Source organism: Lepus europaeus, chromosome 19 (genome assembly GCF_033115175.1).
Source record: "Lepus europaeus isolate LE1 chromosome 19, mLepTim1.pri, whole genome shotgun sequence".
NCBI classification, from domain to species: Eukaryota; Metazoa; Chordata; class Mammalia; order Lagomorpha; family Leporidae; genus Lepus; species Lepus europaeus.
In genome coordinates this window covers 767,109-787,577 of record NC_084845.1, presented here as the reverse complement: position 1 = coordinate 787,577, position 20,469 = coordinate 767,109, and the positions used below count along the sequence as shown (strand labels likewise).

The 20,469-nt window shown below is 43.8% G+C and overlaps 1 protein-coding gene and 2 pseudogenes across 1 annotated transcript; 1 reads left to right on the top strand and 2 right to left on the bottom strand.

Moving 5' to 3' along the window:
- The first annotated feature begins 4,732 nt into the window (after nucleotides 1-4,732).
- On the top strand, nucleotides 4,733-7,159 carry LOC133748626 (cAMP-dependent protein kinase type II-alpha regulatory subunit-like; annotated as a pseudogene).
- An 8,908-nt stretch (nucleotides 7,160-16,067) lies between these two features.
- Nucleotides 16,068-17,235, bottom strand: LOC133748625 (retinoblastoma-binding protein 5-like; annotated as a pseudogene).
- A 205-nt stretch (nucleotides 17,236-17,440) lies between these two features.
- On the bottom strand, nucleotides 17,441-20,239 carry LOC133748624 (zinc finger and SCAN domain-containing protein 4-like). The gene is made up of 3 exons (XM_062177559.1): nucleotides 19,850-20,239; nucleotides 18,273-18,442; nucleotides 17,441-18,206 (listed from the first exon to the last, which is right to left on the bottom strand). The coding sequence occupies exons 1-3, from the start codon at nucleotides 20,237-20,239 to the stop codon at nucleotides 17,441-17,443; spliced, it is 1,326 nt and encodes a 441-aa protein (XP_062033543.1).
- Nucleotides 20,240-20,469: the final 230 nt, after the last annotated feature.

Below are 20,469 nucleotides of genomic sequence, written 5' to 3'. Positions count from 1 at the left end.
AAAAGGTGAAAGTTCTCAACGTAAGGAAAAAAATACTAAACTAAGATGTATGGTAAAAATGAAGCACACTGCATACAGGATTCAGTACTGACTGAGGTTACAGGCATCTACTGAGGGTCTCGGTATAGATCACTCATGGATAAAGGAAAACTGTAGTTGGCACATTTTAAATTTCATCCCTACCCCATTCCAATCTGCTGTGGACCAACACTTACATAAAATGCAATGGAAATAAACTGCTGGGAACATAAAATTAACAAGACAACACAGCCACACCAAGAGGCTTTCCCAGGAGAAGTCTCTTTCAATCAATGCCAGGACCAGGACTGGCATTGTGATACAGCAGTTTATGCTGCTGCCAAAATGATGACATCCTTTACTGGAATACAAGTTCAAGTTAAGCTACTCCACTTCTTTTTTTTTTTTTAATTTATTTGGCATATAGAGTTAGACAGTGAGAGAGAGACAGAGAAAAAAGTCTTCCTTCCGTTGGTTCACTCCCCAAATGGCTCCCAAGGCCAGTGCTGCGCTGATCTGAAGCCAGGAGACAGGTGCTTCCTCCTGGTCTCCCACACGAATGCAGGCGCCCAAGCACTTGGGCCATTCTCCACTGCCTTCCCAGGCCACAACACAGAGCTGGACTGGAAGAGGAGCAGCTGGGACTAGAACCCGGTGTCCATATCGGATGCTGGCATCACAGGTGGAGGATTCACCAAGTAAGCCACGGTGTTGGCCCTGCTACTCCACTTCGGACCCAGCTCCCTGTTAATGAGCCTGCAAGGCAACGGAAGATGACCCAGGCGCTTGGGCTCCTGCCACCCCTGTGGAGACATGGATGGAATTCTAGGCTCCTGGCTTCTTTCCAGACTAGGGCAGCCATTTTATGGCCATTGGGGTGAACCAGTAGGTGAAAGATTTTCTCTCTCTCTCTCTCTCTCTCCCTTTCAAATAAATAAATAAATAAACCTTAAAAAAATAAATTCAGGCCAGAACCACAGAGCACACAGCATCAATCCCTTAGGTATGAGTAATTATCATGAAAGACCATACCCCTCTTCTGGGAGACTCCCATATTTTTGTATATAGGCTTCTTTCCCCCAATAACGGCCTACATAGACACGCATACACACCAGAACACAAGTTAAATCGCTCTTCCATTCTGGAAGCTTACCTCTTTCTTGGTCGAACTTCAAGCTGGACAACACTGGACAGAATGTGGAGCTGCTGAGGAGACCAGCTGCCTTCCGCACTGGTCTGCTGTGAAGGGGAGTGGCTTCCCAAGGTTCCTGCCTTTTATGAACTCAGTGATTTAAATACATGATCCGATGAAACTTTCAACCAAAGCTTCAGCCACAGCTCTGGGTCTTTAATCCTAGCCTGGGGCAATGGACCACAACAAGCATCAATATTTCTGCAGTGAAATGTAATGGCATTCATATTAAGTGCAGATATAAAGACTTGCATTAGTCTGACATACGTTCTAGTCAAGTTTTGTCATAAGTGACTGTTATTAAAACTTGGTAAAGTTTTTAGTTTTCAGAGATTTATAGATTGCAAACGTAGAGAACACGGCTACTTGATGTTCTCTCCTTCTGTGCCAATCCCGAGCTAGTGAGACAGAGGGGGCTCCAGGAACCTAGAAGTTTTCCTAACACAGGAAAGAGATGTTGGGGGCTGAGACTAGGGTCCTTTCAGTGGCAAAGAGAGATAAGTGACCATTTTATGTTGAGCAAGCCCCTGAGTTTGATTGCCTTAACGGGATGGCTGAGGGAGAGGGTGGAGATCAAATGATGAGAAGCTCCCGGTCTGAGCTGTCACCTATGGGGGGCGGAGTAGGCTCTCTTCCATGATCCTCTCCCCACACCTCACACCCTTACATACACCTTTCCCAGAAACAAAAGGGTCAAGGACATGATGGCAGCCTGGGCCCCTCAGGAATGAAGGCTCCAGGGCTTAGATGATCCCCTTGTTGCTGCTCCTGCCGAGCTCCTGGCCTCTCCTTGACACCCTGGTTAGTTGCTGGCTGCTAGGAGTAGCCTAGAGCTGCACTGATGAGGTGGCTCCTGATTCCTCTCACTGGGAATAATGGCCTGGTTCCTCCTATCGCATTGCTCTGCATTCATTCTTCTCTACAGGGAATTTCATCCATTTAAAAAACTTTTTTATCATTTATTTGGAAAGCAGAGAGACAGAGGAGACACAGTGCAATAGAAATAGAGAGCACTTTCATCTTCTGGTTCACTCCCCAAATAACCGATTACAGGCAGGGATGGTCCAGGCAGAAGCCAGGAGTCCAGAACCCAATCTTTCTCCCAGGTGGGTGGCAGGGACCCAAGTACTTGAGCAATCAACTGCTGTCTCCCAAGATGCACAATAGCAGGAAGCCAGAATTGGAAGCTCAGATGGGACTTGAATACAGGCACCTTGACAGGGGATGCAGGTACCTATCCCAACTGATGTCTTAACCACTGTATTAGAAGTGTCCACCCTGAGTTTCAGTTTCATCCATTTATGCTCTTCATAATCTAAAGGACTTTCCAGGACATTATATATATATAATTTTATATATAGATAGATAGATAGATACAGAAATATATAGATAAACATATAGATATTTCATCCTTCATATCCCTGAGAATTAAACTTTTGTCACAGAATGAGGAAATAGGCCTTTATTCTGAATCATGATTTAAGTTAGCACATTTTTCTTTTTCTTTTTCTTTTTCTTTTTTTTTTTTTTTTTTTGACAGGCAGAGTGGACAGTGAGAGAGACACAGAGAGAAAGGTCTTCCTTTGCCGTTGGTTCACCCTCCAATGGCCGCTGTGGCTGGTGCATGGCGCTGATCCGAAGCCAGGATCCAGGTAAAACTCCTGGTCTCCCATGTGGGTGCAGGGCCCAAGGACTTGGGCCATCCTCCACTGCCTTCCCGGGCCACAGCAGAGAGCTGGCCTGGAAGAGGGGCAACCAGAATAGAATCCGGTGCCCCAAGAGGGACTAGAACCCGGTGTGCCAGCACCGCAAGGTGGAGGATTAGCCTGTTAAGCCATGGCACCAGCCATATTTTTCTTTTTTTTAATATTTATTTATTTGAAAGTCAGAGTTACACAGAGTGAGGAGAGGTAGAGAGTGAGAGGTCTTCCATCGCATGGTTCACTCAGATGGCCGCTCTGGCCGGAGCTACACCGATCCGAAGACAGGAGCCAGGAGCTTCTTCTGGGTCTTCCAGGTGGGTGCAGGGGCCCAAGGACATGGGCCATCTTCTACTGCTTTCCCAGGCCATAGCAGAGAGCTGGATTGGAACAGGAGCAGCCGGGACTAGAACTGGCACCCATAAGGGATGCTGGCACTTCAGGCCAGGGTGTGAACTCACTGCACCACAGTGCTGGCCCCAAGTTAGCATATTTTTCTGTCACAAACTTATCTAGATGTAAAAGGAGGGTGATCTGGGAATGATCTTCCTCTAGGGTTTTTTTTTAAGATTTATTGATTTATTTTAAATGCAGAGTTACAGAGAGAGAAGGAGAGACAGAAAGAGAAAGAGAGACAGAGAGAGAGGTCCTCCATCTGCGGGTTCACTCTCCAGATGGCTGCAAAGGCCAGAGCTGTGCTGACCCAAAGCCAGGGGCCAGGAGCTTCTTCTGGGTCTCCCATGCGACTGCAGGGATCCAAGGACTTGGAGCATCTTCTACTGCTTTCCCAGGCCATAGCAGAGAGCTGGATCAGAAGTGGAGCAGCTGGGACTCAATCCGGCACCCATTTGGGATGCCAGCACTGCAGGCGGTAGCCTTGCCTGCTGCACCACAGTGCTGGCCCCTGCCTCTAGCCTTTTTACCTCAACTTCCTTTCAAATATTCTTGTCTTCATAATTATAGGTATTTCTAGGAAGAAATATGGCCAGATTAAATTTGATTTTGTTTACCATTCTGAAATGCCCTTTCTGGGTCTTTGTTTATCTGTATGAGATAACTCATTGCTATTCTTAAAATTCACAGATTTGTCTCAATCCCAGTCTGTAGAATGTGGCCTTATTTGGAAATGGTGCTGATTTTAATACCTGCCCGCCCCAATCCAAAATGTCATAATCTCAAATATTGAAATCCCCAAAGATCAAAAATGCATAAAGTCTTAAAACTCTGGATATCACAATCCTGAAAGATTAAAATCCTGAATTTTGACATTCTAAAGCACAAGACCCAAGAAAACTGCAATTCCCGTGGGGAAAATGCTCTGTCAGAGGGGTAGAAAGCCAAATTCTGGGGTGGGAACAGGGCATGTGATATGGCAACTATGAAAACTTCAGATTAAAATTATCCAACTGGCATTGGCATTCCTTCCAGCTGATGAAATTCCAGGGAATTGTAATGAATTTGTGAGGTATTTTTGGAAGAAGCCAGGAATGTGACTGTAGGATAAAAAGACACTTAAAAATGATTTATGTATTTGAATGGCAGGGTTACAGAGAGGGAAGAAGAGAGAGAGAGAGAGATCTTCCATCTGCTGCTTCACTCCCTAAATGGCGCAACAGCCAAGGCTGGGCCAGGTTGAAGCTAGACGCCATGAGCTTCTTCCAGGTCTCCTATTTGGGTGCAGGGGCCCGAGGACTTGGGCCATGCTCCACTGCTTTCCCAGGTGTGTTAGCAGAGAGGTGGCTTGGAAGTGAAGCAGCTGGGACCGGATGATGGTCACTTAACCTGCTGTGCCACAGCAGCGACTCTAAGGAGACACCTACAAATGGTGTGGCTGTGCAGCCCCCAGGATGAATTCCACCAACTCGATGGTCTACAAATACACGTGTATGAAGATGAGTTTCCACATACACACAGAAGCACTACACAGATGGTGGAATTCAGTAGCAAAGGCTCATGCCAGGATATATCCATGGCAGAATTCCAAGAAGAAATGAATGTGAACAAGTTCCCTGAGAAGCAGAGCATCAAAGGAAAAAATGCAGCTCTCCACAATGATGCAAGACTTCAAAGCATAGTTAACAATGAGGAAGCTGGCCATCTTTCAGGGATTAGTTCTGTGGAATTCCCTGTAATCTAACACTGAAACACATTTTATCATAAAGCATATTTTCTTTTTTCTCCCCAAATTCTCATGTGTTTTTGTCTATTTTTTGGTAGATTTATTTATTTATTTTGAAAATCAGAGTTAGAGAGAGAGAGAGAGAGAGAGAGAATCTTCCATCTGCTGGTTCACTCCCCAGACGGCCACAACAGGCAGCAGTGGGCCAGGCCTAGGCCAGACAAGAGCTTCATCCAGGTTTTCCAGGTGGCAGCAGAGGCCCCAACACTTTGGCCATCCTTTGCTGCTTTTCTCAGGCCATTAGCAGGGAGCTGGGTCAGAAGTGGAATAGCTGGGACACGAACCAGTGCCCATATGGCTTGTTGGTGTCTCAATCGGTGACTTAACCCCAAATTACAATGCTGGCCCCTTTATTGTTTACTTTAAATTTTAATTGACATAATGGTTGCACAGAATAGTTGTATATATTTATGGGATACATTGACAATTCAATATATAAATATCATGTATAATGATGAAATCAATGTAATCAACATTTCTGTTTCCAGTAGAAGGAATCAAAAATTTTACTTTATTTGAGAGGCTGAGAGACACCTCCCATCTTCAGGTTTACTTCTCAAAGGCCTGGAATGCACAGACTCAGTTCCAGTCTGCCACTTGAATGGCAGAGACCCAAGTCTTTGAGCTGTCCCCTGCTGCCTCCCAGGTGTTCATTAAGAGGAAGCTGGGGCGAGCATCACAACCTGGGCGCCTGCCCCGCCAGTCCAGCTCGGCTGCCCGTTGGTCCCCAGGGCGGCGGCGCCAGGGGCCCGGTGACAGCGGCGGCGGCTGCAGGCCGGCTTTGGTAGCTGGGGGCTGCACGGTGGAGGTGCTGCGGCAGCAGCCGCCCGACCTCGTCGACTTCGCCGAGGACTACTTCAGCCGCCTGCGCGAGGCCCGCGTCCAAGCCTTCCTCCGGTCCGCCGCCCTCCCTCAGCGGTGGCCGAGCCGGGGCCCAGCCCGGTCCCTGTCGCCGTCGACAGCGACACCGAGGAAGACGCCGACCTGACCTGAAGTTCCGATTCCTAGCAGATTTAATAGACGAGTATCAGTCTGTGCCGAGGCCTATAGCCCTGAGGAGGAGGAAGAAGATACTGACCCAAGGGTGAGTCATCCTAAAACTGACGAACAGAGATGCAGACTTCAGGAATCTTGCAAAGATATTCTCCTTTTCAAAAATCTTGATCAGGATCAGCTTTCTCGGGTTCTTGATACCATGTTTGAAAGGATAGTCAAAGTTGATGAACATGTCATTGATCAAGGAGATGATGGAGACAACTTTTAGGTCATAGAAAGGGGAACTTACGACATTTTGGTAACAAGAGATAATCAAACACGCTCTGTTGGTCAGTATGAGAATCGTGGCAGTTTTGGAGAGCTAGCTCTGATGTACAACACCCCAAGAGCTGCTACCATTGTCGCTACTTCTGAAGGCTCCCTTTGGGGACTGGACCGGGTGACTTTTAGAAGAATCATAGTGAAAAACAATACAAAAAAAAGGCAGATGTTTGAATCATTTATTGAGTCTGTGCCCCTCCTTAAATCACTAGAGGTATCGGAATGAATGAAGATTGTGGATGTCATCGGAGAGAAGGTCTATAAGGATGGAGAACGCATAATCACTCAGGGTGAAAACGCTGATAGCTTTTACATCATAGAATCTGGGGAAGTGAGCATTTTGATTAAAAGCAAGACTAAATCAAACAAGGATGGTGGGAACCAGGGAGTTGAGATTGCCCACTGCCATAAGGGGCAGTGCTTTGGAGAGCTTGCACTGGTCACCAACAAACCCAGAGCTGCTTCGGCTTATGCAGTTGGAGATGTCAAATGCTTAGTTATGGATGTGCAAGCATTTGAAAGGCTTCTAGGGCCCTGCATGGACATCATGAAGAGGAACATCTCACACTATGGGGAACAGCTGGTGAAGATATTTGGCTCCAGCATGGATCTAATCGACCCTGGGCAGTAGGTGTGCCACATGCTAGAGCCTTCTCAGTGTGACACCAAAACCATCCGATCAGCCACAGAACACACACGGAAAACAGGCACGACAGAACCGTTCCTGCTGTTGCCACCACCGCTGCCTTTGCTGTGGTTATGGGCATTTAGAAAACTGGAAAAGTCAGTGCTAAAGGATGGACAGAGGTTCGACCCACACCTCCACTCTGCTTCTGAAAGCCCATTATTAGACCACTTGTAACGATTATTCCAACCCAGTTTTCACATCGTAGGTTCAGAATGGCATGTCTCTCCAACAATTTAAGTGCCTGATACAAAGTATAAACATTCTCCTTTCCTCTCTTGCTGCTACTGTCACTTTTGGAAGTTGTCACAAGGTCTGCAGAAACCCTTTGTGTAACTGTAGGCGTGCTCAGCCGGTCTTTCTCAAGGGAGCAAATGCTGTAGCTCTCATTCATCCTTTGAGAAAGCCGACGTTGGTTCACAATTGCAGCCTGGGGAGTTTTACTGTAGAGGACGGCAGCAGATGTGAGTGAGGTGTGTGCTCCAGTGGCACTGCCCTGTGTGCTGACAGCTGCACACACCCCAGCTGCCTCTGAACCCACAGAGATGCCCAGGGCCCATCAGGCCAGCTCCCAGAGCACTCATAGGTAAGTGGGTCCCATGGTGGAACAGAAAATTTGGGTTCAGCACATTTTACTGGTAGTAGAGAGCCAGGAAAGGTTTTCTGGGTTAGGGTTTTTTGTTTTCTACTATGTTTAGTAGGTTTTTGTTTTGTTCTGTTCCGTTTAACCTCTGTGCAGTTTGCATGAATGAATTGCTGTCCACTTATAAAGAGCCAGGGTCTGGAGGTGCCATTACTTTGTCTAACCCTGGGCAACTCCTGCCATTTCGTGTATCCCGTTGCCCTGCCCACTGATGGCAGTATGGTGGCGAGAGGCTGTACTGCAGTGAGCCCTTACCTTCTGCTCTACGATTGTCGCAAAGCTTCAACAGCCTTCAGTTTTTAAATTGTCAAAAGATCTTTTTAAGTTCTCTATGGAATTCTCCTTAGACATATTCATATATATGGAGTTTGTCAGCTCACCCAGACATTCATCTTAAAGATGAATTCTATTATTTTTAAAAATTGGCATCATTTATAATTTCAGAGAATTAAAGTTTTTCTGATTAAGATGTTGAGATAGTTGGGTTTCTAATTGTTAATCCCAGGAGAAGTTAATTTAGCTTGTATCTAAAGCTTTTTAAACTTTCAATTATATCAGGTAGAATTATGATGGGTTATCCTAATTAGTTGGTATGTGAATTTTCTTTCTTCAGAATGACTTAAAATCAGATGCTACAGGGACTCCTAGGAGAAGTATAAGATTTACATATAGATATATCAAATATTGTAGCCAAATTTATATTAAATCATGAAGCCCTTTCCTATATGATTTTCTGTTTCTGTTTAACTTGTATAACTCAATAAATCCCTAAGAGATTACATGCTGGAGCTTGGGTCATTCCTGTTGTGGATAGTGATGGAGCCCAGTCAGTTACCTTCCGTTGTCCACACAATCTACTCTCTGCTTTTACCAGGGACTGTGTGGCCAAGAAATTTCAGGAGTGGGTTGCCCACCACACCTTGATAATCCCTTACTCTTTCTTGTGCTCCATGACGTGAAAACAGAAAGACTGCGTTCAGACTGCCCTCGGTAGCCTACATTGCAGCTCTCAGAGTCATGAAAGATTATAACTAGTGCCCCAAAACAGGCAGCTAGTCCTGGGAGGGCCCATGTGGTGATCCCACATTTTCCTAAGGTTCTGCTTTCCTATCGCATAGCTTTATTATCGAATACATTCAGAAAGCAGACAAGAACCACACGTTTCTTGTAAAAGTAGCAGCTTCACTGGGCTTCAGGAGTGACACCAGGGTCCAGCCCCAGACCTTGTGAGGAAGCTGTTTGAACACTGAGCAGATGTCCCTCCCCATCCCCCATACCAGCATTAATTAGGGTTGCCATGAATTCCGTGCCAGAGTCACTCCTGTAGGCTTGCAAGCCATGGGCCTTCTCATCCAACCTCCTCACACATCCAGGTCTGGTCTTTCCCTTCACAGAACCCTTCTTGTTGCTTTTCAGAGTAGAATTTGTCAGGTTTAAGTTCTCCTGTTCTAACTACTGATTGACATATGGATCATCAGTCTAGACCGTGAGGAGGCTGGGTTCTAGCTTGAGGAAGGGAGACTTTAAAGAGACCAGTGTGAGTAAGACAGGACATAGCCATTACACAGTGCCAGGACCTGACAGCGTTCCAGTTCTCACTGAAGCATGAGGAACCGAAGGTGGCAGGTCGAATTCAACTCAGGGCTGTGGTGTCCACGTAATATCAGGCAAGCCTTGCACTGATGGTTGGTCCCCATAGGAAGGAGCATGGATTGGGAAGAGATCCCTCAATTAACTGTTTTATGTTGTTCTCTTATATTGGTTAGGGCTGCATGCCCTCTTTTCTGGCTTTGCTGCTGTTTGGGGATGGTAGAGCAAATTTCTGGAAACCCTGAGGTCCAATCTGAAGTGGTCTCCTTCTTTTTGGCCCCTAGCTTATCCCATCCACTCTTCTCAGAAGGAATGGTTCCTGTATTCTGTCCTCTTAGTCAATATCGTCATATAGAATTGCTATGGGTTCTCAGACCAGAGTAGAGTTTTTCTTTGAGCAGTTTAGTGAGCAAATTCAGCAGCAAAGTAGCAACAGATGGTTCTCTAGCAAGGACAAGTTACGTTCCTCCTTTGCTTGCCCAGACTCTCTGTTCATGATGGTGTAGTCAGTGAGAGGTGCCAGTGGCACCCAGCAGCACCCTGGACACACAGCATTTCATGTCGTGTCACAGTGACAGTCCTCTCATTTAGAAAAACTGAAAGAGCATTTTGCACAGAGAAAAAAGAAAAAGACCCATGAATGTCACCTTTCATCTTTTGTTTTTAGTTGGCTGATGGAATTTTTGTTCTTGACATGCACTTGTAAACCAATCTTGCCAAGATACAAGTTGTTTTGGTTTTTCACTACGATTACCTCTTGTTCCTCCTGTCTTGACTGCTGACGTTCCTCAATGATTCTAATGTCTATTTTATGGGAAGCAGCCTTCCCATTGGTTTCCTTTTACATAGTGCAGGGCTATCTTTATACTTAAAAAAAAGGAAAAAACTGTCACTGACCTCATGGGGGATTTGCAGAAAAATCACTCAGCCCAATTGGAGCAAAGGGTAGATTTCTCATTGTTTTTTTTAAAGATCATTGTAATTGTAATAAATCAAATTCAGCATTATTGTGCTACATCAATGGTAAAAATGTTTTAAGGTCTTCGTTGGGTCTTGAGTTCTAACATAGTGTTTGAAATGTCTTTCAATTTGAATTATTTTTTAAATCATTGAGATGAATCATTTTAAACTGTTTTACACTTGTATTTTAATCTCAGAATAAGTGATTAGAAAGCAATCAATTCTTGCTCTGTGGTATTAACATATAATTAAAAATCATTAAGATTAAATCATTGTTTGCCACAAACAAGGTTGGGTTTTTTAAAAGGAAACCCTAGGGCTTGGCTTCACTCGTGGTTAATAAAGGCTGACAAATCATGAAAAAAAAAGGGGGGGGGGAGCGGCAAGCTGGCGGAATAGGAAGGGAGCACACCAATAGTCCGGGAAGAGACAGTTTAATAAAAGTGGAGATACTGCAGATTCAAGGAAGAGTAGGGGAACAAACAGCAGAGGAACCTCTTCTGGAACTAATGATTCACAGTGGACCTGCGTGGAGAGCGTGGGAGCCCAAGTTCGGGACACCAGTGGCAGACTCAACAAACCAGTGCTGGAACGCAAGGTGAGCCGAACCTCAATAGCCCGAGACACTAGCGGGAAAGCGGAAAGAGGAGACTAGAGGGAACGAGGCTTGAAACTCTGTGGGGAAAAGTTCACCAGGCTAACTAGAAGAGAGAGAGGGAAAAAAAAAGTGACCGATATGGACACGAGTTTCTCTCTCTCTGCTCACCCCTCAAAGGCAAGCAAGACAAAGAGCAGGCGCCATTTTGGACATACGTCATAAGCAGGGCGACCTCAGATCTGCACCGGCCCTGAGCCTAGCAGAAAAACCTGACTCTGGGGGGTGAAATACCAGGAGATTAGGATCTAACTTGGCAACCCAGTGGGAGACTGCAGGAGAATAGGAGCCCACACCAAGGTCAGCAGAGATTCCCTGTGTGGTCCTTGGGAAAGAGCTTCCAATCTCTGACACCTGTGGTATATCATTCGCCTGCTAACTACCTCCAATTCCGCTCAGCTGTGTGGAATTACTTCCCTTTTGAATCAAAGAAAGAAAGAAAGAAAGAAAGAAAGAAAGAAAGAAAGAAAGAAAGAAAGAGATTTACCACGCCTAACCTGGCAGTGTCACTTTTGACACACCCTCAACACCAAGGAACCAAACACAGCTCTCAGGCCACACCCATCTCAAGCCTCTAAGGCTCCACTGAAAGCAGACAGTACACTTAATATAGAGAAATAGTATAAAAAGAAAAAACACCACAGTGAAGAAACCAAATATCTCCAACATGCCAAACAACAAATGCAAAAACCAAGGTAACAAGAACAAGGAAGACACTATGACACCCCCAAATGAAAAAGACACCCCAATTCAAGATTATGAAGATGATGAGATAGAAGAAATGCAAGAAGCAGATCTCAAAAATTGATAAGAACATTAAGAAGTTCTCAAAAACAAATTCTTGAACTACAGAAATCCTTGATGGACAAGATAGAAAATCTCTTGTGAAAATGAAATATTAAGGAGGAATCAAAATGAAATAAAACAACTAGTAGAACAAGAAACTCTGATAGTGACGAGAAACCATAATGAAATGAGGAATTCAATAGATCAAATGACAAACACATTAGAGAGCCTTCAAAACAGAATGGGTGAAGCAGAAGAGAGAATATCAGACTTAGAAGACAGAGAACAGGAAAGGAAACAGGCAAAACAAAGAAAAGAAGAGGAAATTAGAAATCTAAAAAATATTATCAGGATCTACAGGATACTATTAAAAAACCTAACAATTGGGTTCTGGAGTTCCTGAAGGCATGGAGAGGGAGAAAGGACTAGAAGGCATTTTCAGTGAGATACTAGCAGAAAATTCCCCAGGTTTGGAGAAGGAGAGAGACATCCTAGTACAGGAATCTCATAGAACCCCTAATAAATATGACCAAAAGAGATCGTCACCACGACATGTTGTAATCAAACTCACCACAGTGAAACATAAAGAAAAGATTCTAAAAGGTGCAAGAGAGAAACGTCAGATTACTCTCAGAGGATCTCCAATTAGACTCACAGCAGACTTCTCAGCAGAAACCCTACAAGCTAGGAGGGAATGGTGAGACATACCCAGGTACTAAAAGAGAAAAACTGCCAGCCCAGAATATTATATCCTGCAAAGCTCTCATTTGTGAATGAAGGTGAAATAAGACTTTACATAGCAAACAGAAATTGAAAGCATTTGTTGCCACTCGCCCTGCCCTGCAAAAGATGCTTAAAGATGTGTTACACACAGAAACACACAAACACGGTCATCAATATGAAGGAAGGTAAAGGAAGGAAACCTCACAGCAGAAGATCATAGGAAGCTCAATTTCTCTTTGACATAGAATTAAAATCTGATGCTCTGTTCAAGCAATGTGTTAATCTATTATGTTGTCTTGATGTCTGTTAAATTCCAATTGTTCAAAAACAGCTGAATTTTTATTCAGAGCTATGGGTTATTTAAATATGTGCTTATTATCAAAGAGTTGAATAATCACCTTGTAACAATGATCAAATTTGTTCTATGTTATGTCATGATTTTAAGGAATCTTATTTCAACCAGATATTTTGGATTTTGAGCCTTCTTGGCATTCTTGACAGGCATTCAAAAAATCAAAGTTTCAAACAATCTGGACTCTAAAATTTCCAGTAAATCCTGGACTTTGGTTTTTCCAGTTTAGGCCCAACTGAAAAAATCGAAGTACCTATGTCTCTCATCTTATGGAGACACCAACTAATCAGGCTATTTGGATTATATTAGACGTACTGTCAAGATGTGTTGTGGTACTAAATTTTAAGTTTCTATAATGGAAAATGCTATTAATACAAATGTTTGAGAATTAAAAAGTCTAATGATCTTGTGTTACTAGACATGATAGTTATCTTAATGAGAAAGTCCCAGAGGCCTAAAGGGTTAAATACTTGTAAAATCCTACAGGTGCTTTCAAAAATACTGTGAAGTAAGCAAGTGCCTCTTGTTGGTTGATGAGTTTACAATTTTAAACATGGCAACTTAAAGTCTTTTGTCCTCCACAGTTATATATGATTTGCTGCTCATAAAACTAAAGCATTGTTGGTTCTGTGTTTAGCTGTCCTCCTATAGGTTCCTATGGACTTTTTCCAGCCACTTCCACTGTATTCAGTACTTTGGGATGGCTCTGTAAACAGATGAAGCCAATAATGTATTAACAGTACCAACTGAGAGAAAGTATGGTGAACTGAGGTTACTAAAACCAAAAAGCAATTCAAATCAAATGGCAATGTACGAAAAAGAGTTAAAGATTTTAAAAGTTATTATTAAAATTGCTATATTGGTCTATTATGTTATGTTATATGTGTGTACATATTTACGTCCACATAGGAAAATTTTATTAAGAGTTTTATTTTAATTGGCTTATAGATAAGATTGTCCATATATCTAAGCTGCTAAAATTAATCAAAGATGCATTTTAATTTGTGTGACCTGAATCTCTGCATCATATGTTTTATACTTGCTGGTAGAAAGAAACTAAAAATATTTTATATGGTTGTGCTTAAGTTTACTGGTTAAACAAACTACACCATGTTAGATATTTAAGAGGTGTTTCCAAATACATGATTCTTAAAATTTCTAGAAGGCATTGGGCCTTCTGGTAAATGTTTTCTTAAGTTGTTATCTAATGGTTGAAACTGTTTGCTAAGTATTCATGTAATATTGCTACTGTCAGCAAGCGATCTAGGACTTGCTCCCTCATTTCTCTATTCTAAGCCCAACTTGTTCTTTCATTTCTCTATTCTCCTCAAGGTAGGAAACTAATTCTATTATGAAGGAATCTGTAGGATGCACAATTTAATCTTTAGACCTTATAAAAGAGATGGCTAACATTTTTCTGTAATAGCATAGCCAAAATAAGAGCTTAAGTTATAATCTCATAGCTAGATTTACTTCGCCATCAGCGAAGTATACAGTAAGTAGAAAAAACCTCCCTTTCAGACCAAAGGGAAAGAAAGTTTTAAAGTGAGAATTTAATTTTCCTCATGGGCATTGTCTACCTTAGAAAAACTACTACAGAACATCCCTGTGACTTTAGACTTGTAGTTCAGGCCACCGAAGATTGGAGATGGGACTTGGGCACTCCCTTGACTAGCATCCTCTGGTCTGCTTTAACAAAAACCAGGAGGAAAAGAAAGCTAGGCATCAGAAGCAATGGGTGGCAGGCCTATTAATGGCTGTTCTGTACAGGCCAGTCCACTGCAGTGGCTTTCAATGTGGTAAGCCTGGGCTTCAGCAGAAGTCAGCTTGTGAAGAGCCCTGGCAGCTCTGCCAAGAGTTGGATCACTGGAAATGGACCTGCCCTGGAGTCAAAGAGCCACAGATCTTATTGGCTCTAAGCTGAAAAGCCCTTCACTCAGCCCAACTTCCAAAGTGACCACTGCAGCTGAGGGGACGGCCAAGTAGGGTCAGCAACACTGCAGGCAGAACTGTCAATTTCTTGTTAGAGATGCCCCCTGCCTTTACCTGGCCAGCTCTCCTCCCAGGCCAGCCAAGTAATGAAAGTCAACAGAGTGCCTTCCCCTAGGAGGTTCACATTCCCTTAGGATGTACCCCATGTGAAGAGATAGATAGGTCTGGGACTCTTAACTTACAAGGCCTAAAGCCCAACAGATTATTATCAAGCTCCTTCTGTCAGGTTCTATTTGCCTCTCAATCAGAAAACTTAATTGTAGCTTAGACAGCACCTTTCTTAGCTCCTCTAATAATGACTCTGTCCTTTGTTCTAGAACCTGTCTAGTGCACTTGGGCCTCATTCCTTTGTAATCATAACCTCTACTCTACCTCTAATGGCTCTACTCCCAATCTGTGTGTACTGATGGTCCTCTTCCCCACTTAATGCTGTATAATTGTTCAGACGTGGTTAATGTCACTCTTAGGCTCATTGGTTACTATCCTCACCCTGTCTTTTATGACGTTGTCTAAATATGATCAGAGTCGGCGAACTTGGAAGGATTCCATAGCCTTGGCAACTCATGAAGATAGCCTACGTTGGTTACTGGCGACATAAACTAGAGTGTCAATTTGTTGGGAAAACAACAGGAGTCACTGTGCAACTCCTCCTCATGTGGGATCTCTGTCCTTAATGTGCTGTACATTGTGATTTAATGCTATAACTAGTACTCAAACAGCATGTTTCAATTTGTGTTTCTATGTGGGTGAAAACTGTTGAAATCTTTACTTAATGTATACTAAATTGATCTTCTGCATATAAAGAATTGAAAATCAACCTTGATGTGAATGGAAGGGGGGAGGGAGCTGGAGAGGGGAGGGTTGCGGGTGGGAGTGAAGTTATGGGAGGGGGAAGCCATTGTAATCCATAAGCTGTATATTGGAGATTTATATTCATTAAATAAAAGTTTTTAAAAAATGAAGAAGAATATACAACACAAGTTCTCTTAGGCTACAAAACTTCAGATACAGACAAGTCACCAGGGGACATGCATTGAGGAGAGAAAGCAAACAGGAGATAGAAAATGACATGGCAAAAGGATCCTGGGCACAGCACAGTTGCATGAGCAAAATACAGGCATCTCTACTCTAGTAATACACTAAGCTTTAAGATTTAAACGAGACAAAATCCCCTATTTGATATCTTCACAAATCCTCTTTCCTGAGAGCCAATTTGGACTTAATACTTAAAAAGGAAGGTGGGGACGTATATTCTTCCATAATTCACTTCTTCATTCAAACATCTTCATCACTGCTACAGAAGGCAGCAATGGGGTCCACACTGGTGACATCTATGTCCTCATCTGCTGCAGCGTCAGCCCATCTGTTCAGGTTCACTCTTGTCTTCATCTTCAATATCAAACTCCGATTCCCTCTCCTCATACTTGACATTTTCATCCGACTCCTTGAAATCTGGTGCAAATGCACTCCAATTTTGACTTGATTTTGTGTCCAGATAGATACCACTCCACCAGAAATGGATGCTATGATGGGTCCAACAGGATGCCAAGCCACATCCAAGAGAAGTTCTCCTCTCCTCCCATGGAGAATCCTCACCAGGGTGCCGATCTTCTCCCAGATGTACAGGGCATGCTGCCAGGCAGAACCCACCACAGTGTATTCCCCATCCACTGAGAAACAACACTTCTTCCAGGGGGTTGTGTTCACCAAGTCCTGCAGTTTCTGTGTGGGCTCAGGCTCCCCATCTCTCCCACAGGTTAAGATTTCTTTGTCATAATCAACTCTGATCATTCGATCTACTGTGTTAACTAAAAAGCAACTCCCCTTCCGGGCAAACTCAATTGACCTTATGACTGTGGGACTGCTTGTTCCAGTGGTTATTCTGAAGGAAGCAACAAGATCTTGATAATCTGCTTTTAAGAGCAACATCTTGCCTTCTGCATTTCCTGTACAGATATACTCTCCTCGCCTATCAAGAGGTGCCACCACGTTCAAGTCGGAGTCATCGTCTACTGCCAGAACGACATGTTTGGAATCTGAAAGGGTCAACACGACAGGAGCAGATTTCATGGGACACATGAGAACCTTGTTCTGATCTTGTGGATGACACTGGACTTTTAAGATGGGCGAAGGGATTTGACACCTCTGGTTGCAGTAGCCTGAAAGAACATCCCACTGTGATACATGATGGGTGGAAGCACTGACGAGCTTATGACCTCTCAGCTCCAGTAAAAGAACAGCCAGGATGGATTGTGCACTAATCATTTTACAAATGATCTCGTCAAGAAATCACACGTGCCAATGTGGCCATTGTTACAGCCAACTGTGAGCTCTGTGCCCCACTGTTAAAGGTGCACGTCAGAGCCATGCTGATACAATCCAACGTTCCATCAGCTTCCTCTGGATAGTTCCGCCCAAAAGACTCGAGCAACTGGAAGTTCATCCCTGCGGGCTCTGGCCGCCCGGTCTCAGCTCTGGCAACAATGCTCGCCTCCCTGACTCACTTCTAACACCTGCGTCTAAGTGCAGACACCGAGAAGAGCCAGAGCAAGCTCCAGAGACTTTCTGAGTTCTCACAAAATCTTCTATATCATTTTCCCAGTGTCTTCTAAATAGATTCTAAATAGTATGGAAACACACACGTTACATCAGGGAAGAGCTGAGGAGGCTTCTGGAGTGGAGCGAGCATTTTGGAGGGCATTCCTTTGGTGCATCCTCAGGTGGCGGTGGTATGTGGATGACTGGCGATAGCTTTGGTGGCACAAGGAACACGTGTAGGGCTTCTCACCTGTGTGAATTCTTTCATGAGCCTTCAGGTTGGTTTTGTGGCTGAACGGCTTTTCACAAGTGCTGCATATGAAAGGCTTCTCTCTTTGGTGAATCACCTGATGCACACGCAGGTCTGAAGTCTGGAAGAAACCTTTGTGACACTCGGCACAAACGAATGGCCTCTCATTTTTGTGTCTTCTCTGGTGAGCTATCAAGTGGCTGGAATACCTAAAGACCTTGGAGCACTCCTCACATTCATATGATTTTGAGGCATTGTGGGACCTTTCTTGATGTCCCCCACTTGTGGAGTTTCCCTCACTACTCTGATTGGTAGGGGCAGGCTCAGGTGAGGATGCATCTGGACTGGGTAAGGGCCCTGTCCTCACCTCCATGGGGCCGTGTTGCTCAGAGGGCCCCTCTAGGCATCCTTCCTGGGACCCCGGGATGCCTTGCTCTGCACTTCTAGAACTGTGTGTGTTACTGAGAGAAACATGTCCCTCTTCAGAACTGCTGGGACTGTCCTCATCCTGGATAATGACTAGGGAAACGATTTGATCGCTCTGTTCAGTAAGAGTGTCATTTCCTTGAGTAGTTTTTGAAGAAGCGTTGCAGCCATCTTCTTCATCTGCAAAAACAGAGAAATCACTCAATGAAGCTGCACGCAGGAAAGGGCTCACTGGAACACTTCTCTGGTGTGCAGATTCCCCTCACTCACCTTGTGCTGTTGCCATGGAAGTGCCATGGCCAGTACATAAGGGTGTCCTCATGTTGTCTCCTGTGGGGGTTCCTGCTGACAGCTGTCTCTTCAGGTAAAAGATGACGTCTTTTAGAGGCATATCCTCTGAAAAAAGGGCTTCCTGTCCCTGCATGTAGACATGGACCTGTAAACAAAGTCAGATCACCATTGAGTCTGCAGCTGTTGTAGGACAAGAGGCCTTCTGGGAGTCCAGCCCTCGGCAGGATTTCACAAGACCCTCAACTCGAGCTCATCTCCTTGTCTTTCCCTCGTTTCTGATGGCGTTATTCTTGTTATTGCCAACTTATTGCTAGGTTCTACAGTCACTGTGGACACTGAGTTTGCATGTACTGAATCACTGCTTCTAGGAAAATACAGTGTTAGTATCCTGGGAGCTTATGGCCTCAATATTTTCTCCAACAGCTTAACTTTATGTGTGTATATGTCGAAAGTGTTTATGAATATTTAATATATGTTTTCTCGATTAATTAACACTGTATTAATGGCCAAAAACATTGATAACTCATGCCTAAAGGAAGACTATCTAATCTATGAATTGAGTTCATAAGATATACTATCTTCTTGCTTTTAGGAATAGTAGAAACAGCACTTAAGCACTGCACACACATTATTTTAAATTACCAACAAAAAGCACAAGTGTGAAAATGCATGAAATAATTGAGAGCTGAAACAGAATGTAGACTTGTTCATCACCATCTGGAATGTGCTCAGCAGATGACAAAAAAAATTTCTTTTTGCCATGCTACACAAGTTTGCAGATGACAACATGCTTTGGGTATTGGTTTGGAAGTTATGAGTGAATTTTAGTGGTTTTAAAGTATGAGATACAAGAATGAGTATTCGGGGTTGGCACTGTGGTCTAAATTAAGCCTCCACCTGCAGTGCCAGCATCCTATGTGGGTGCCAGTTTGAGTCCCTGCTAGTGAGCCTGTGAAAACAGCAGAAGATGGCCCAAGTCCTTGGGTCCCTGCACCCATGTGGAAGACAAGGAAGAAGCTCTTGGCTCCTGGCTTCAGCCTGGCCCATCTCTACCTTTGTGGCCATTTAGGGAGTGAACTAGCAGATAGAAACTGTTGCTCGCTCGCTCTCTCTCTCTCTCTGCCTTTCTAATAAATAAATAAATCTCTTAAAAACAACTTAAAAAAGAATGAGGATTCACTGTGATTTAATATCTTTCCAGATAAAAATCACAATAAGCCTTTTTGAGGAAAATAACCAGTTTTTAAGGCTTTTCTTCCTCATCCTTGAGTTCTTAGCTCAAATATTAATTTCTCAGAGTCCCTTGCCACTGTACCAAACAAAATTAGCTCCATGTTTGGCTCCTGTATGTCCTGCAGAACAAATACAGAACTTTTTGCTTTTTTTTTTCTTTCCTCCTTAAACCCGTGGAAATTCTCCTTGGTGAAGAAGAGTGGTGGGAGAGTACTCTGACTAATAAGGGGGTCTACAATAACTGTCTCTACTTCCAGGTGGTTCCACCTGACTCTTGCCTCCCTGTCCCCTCCCCCAGGGCTCAGATCCCTTGACTTACTAAGACAGGTGGCTTTGTGCAGTCGTCATTTAGGTCTTCCATTAGTTTCTCCAGGTTTCTGCCTCTTGCTTCCCATTTCTTCTTCAACGTGGGCTTGTCCCTGGGGTGGCCACTCATCATAAATTGCTCAAAAACCAGTTGAGAGATAATTTCTTCCTTGCTGTGCTTTTCGGGCTGCAGCCACGAGCAAAAAGACTCAAAGAGCCTTTGCAGCTCCTGCCTTGGACTTGAGTTACTGTTGTACCGAAATGTGTCGACTATGCTCAAGCCCTCAGAGGTCTCTCCTGTCTGAGGAGCAGATTCTTGGGTTGTTGTCAACTCTGGGTTGTCTGGATTAAGATCATTCCTGGATGGTTTCCTTTTCAAGGAAGTTCTAAGATCTAAAGCCATTTTTAGTGAAGAGTTCTCAGACTCCGACTTAACTATTCAGCCCTTCTTGTGTCTCTGAAAATGTTTCAACAGTTGGTGGATGTCTAAACACTGCAATAAATAGAAGAGATATATGCAATTAGTTGCACCACTGAGACAGTTAAAGATAAACAAGTCAGTCAAAGTGTCAGACTCAGATGGCTTCATGGATGAATTCTACCAGATACTAAAGAAATTATACAGTCCCCCAG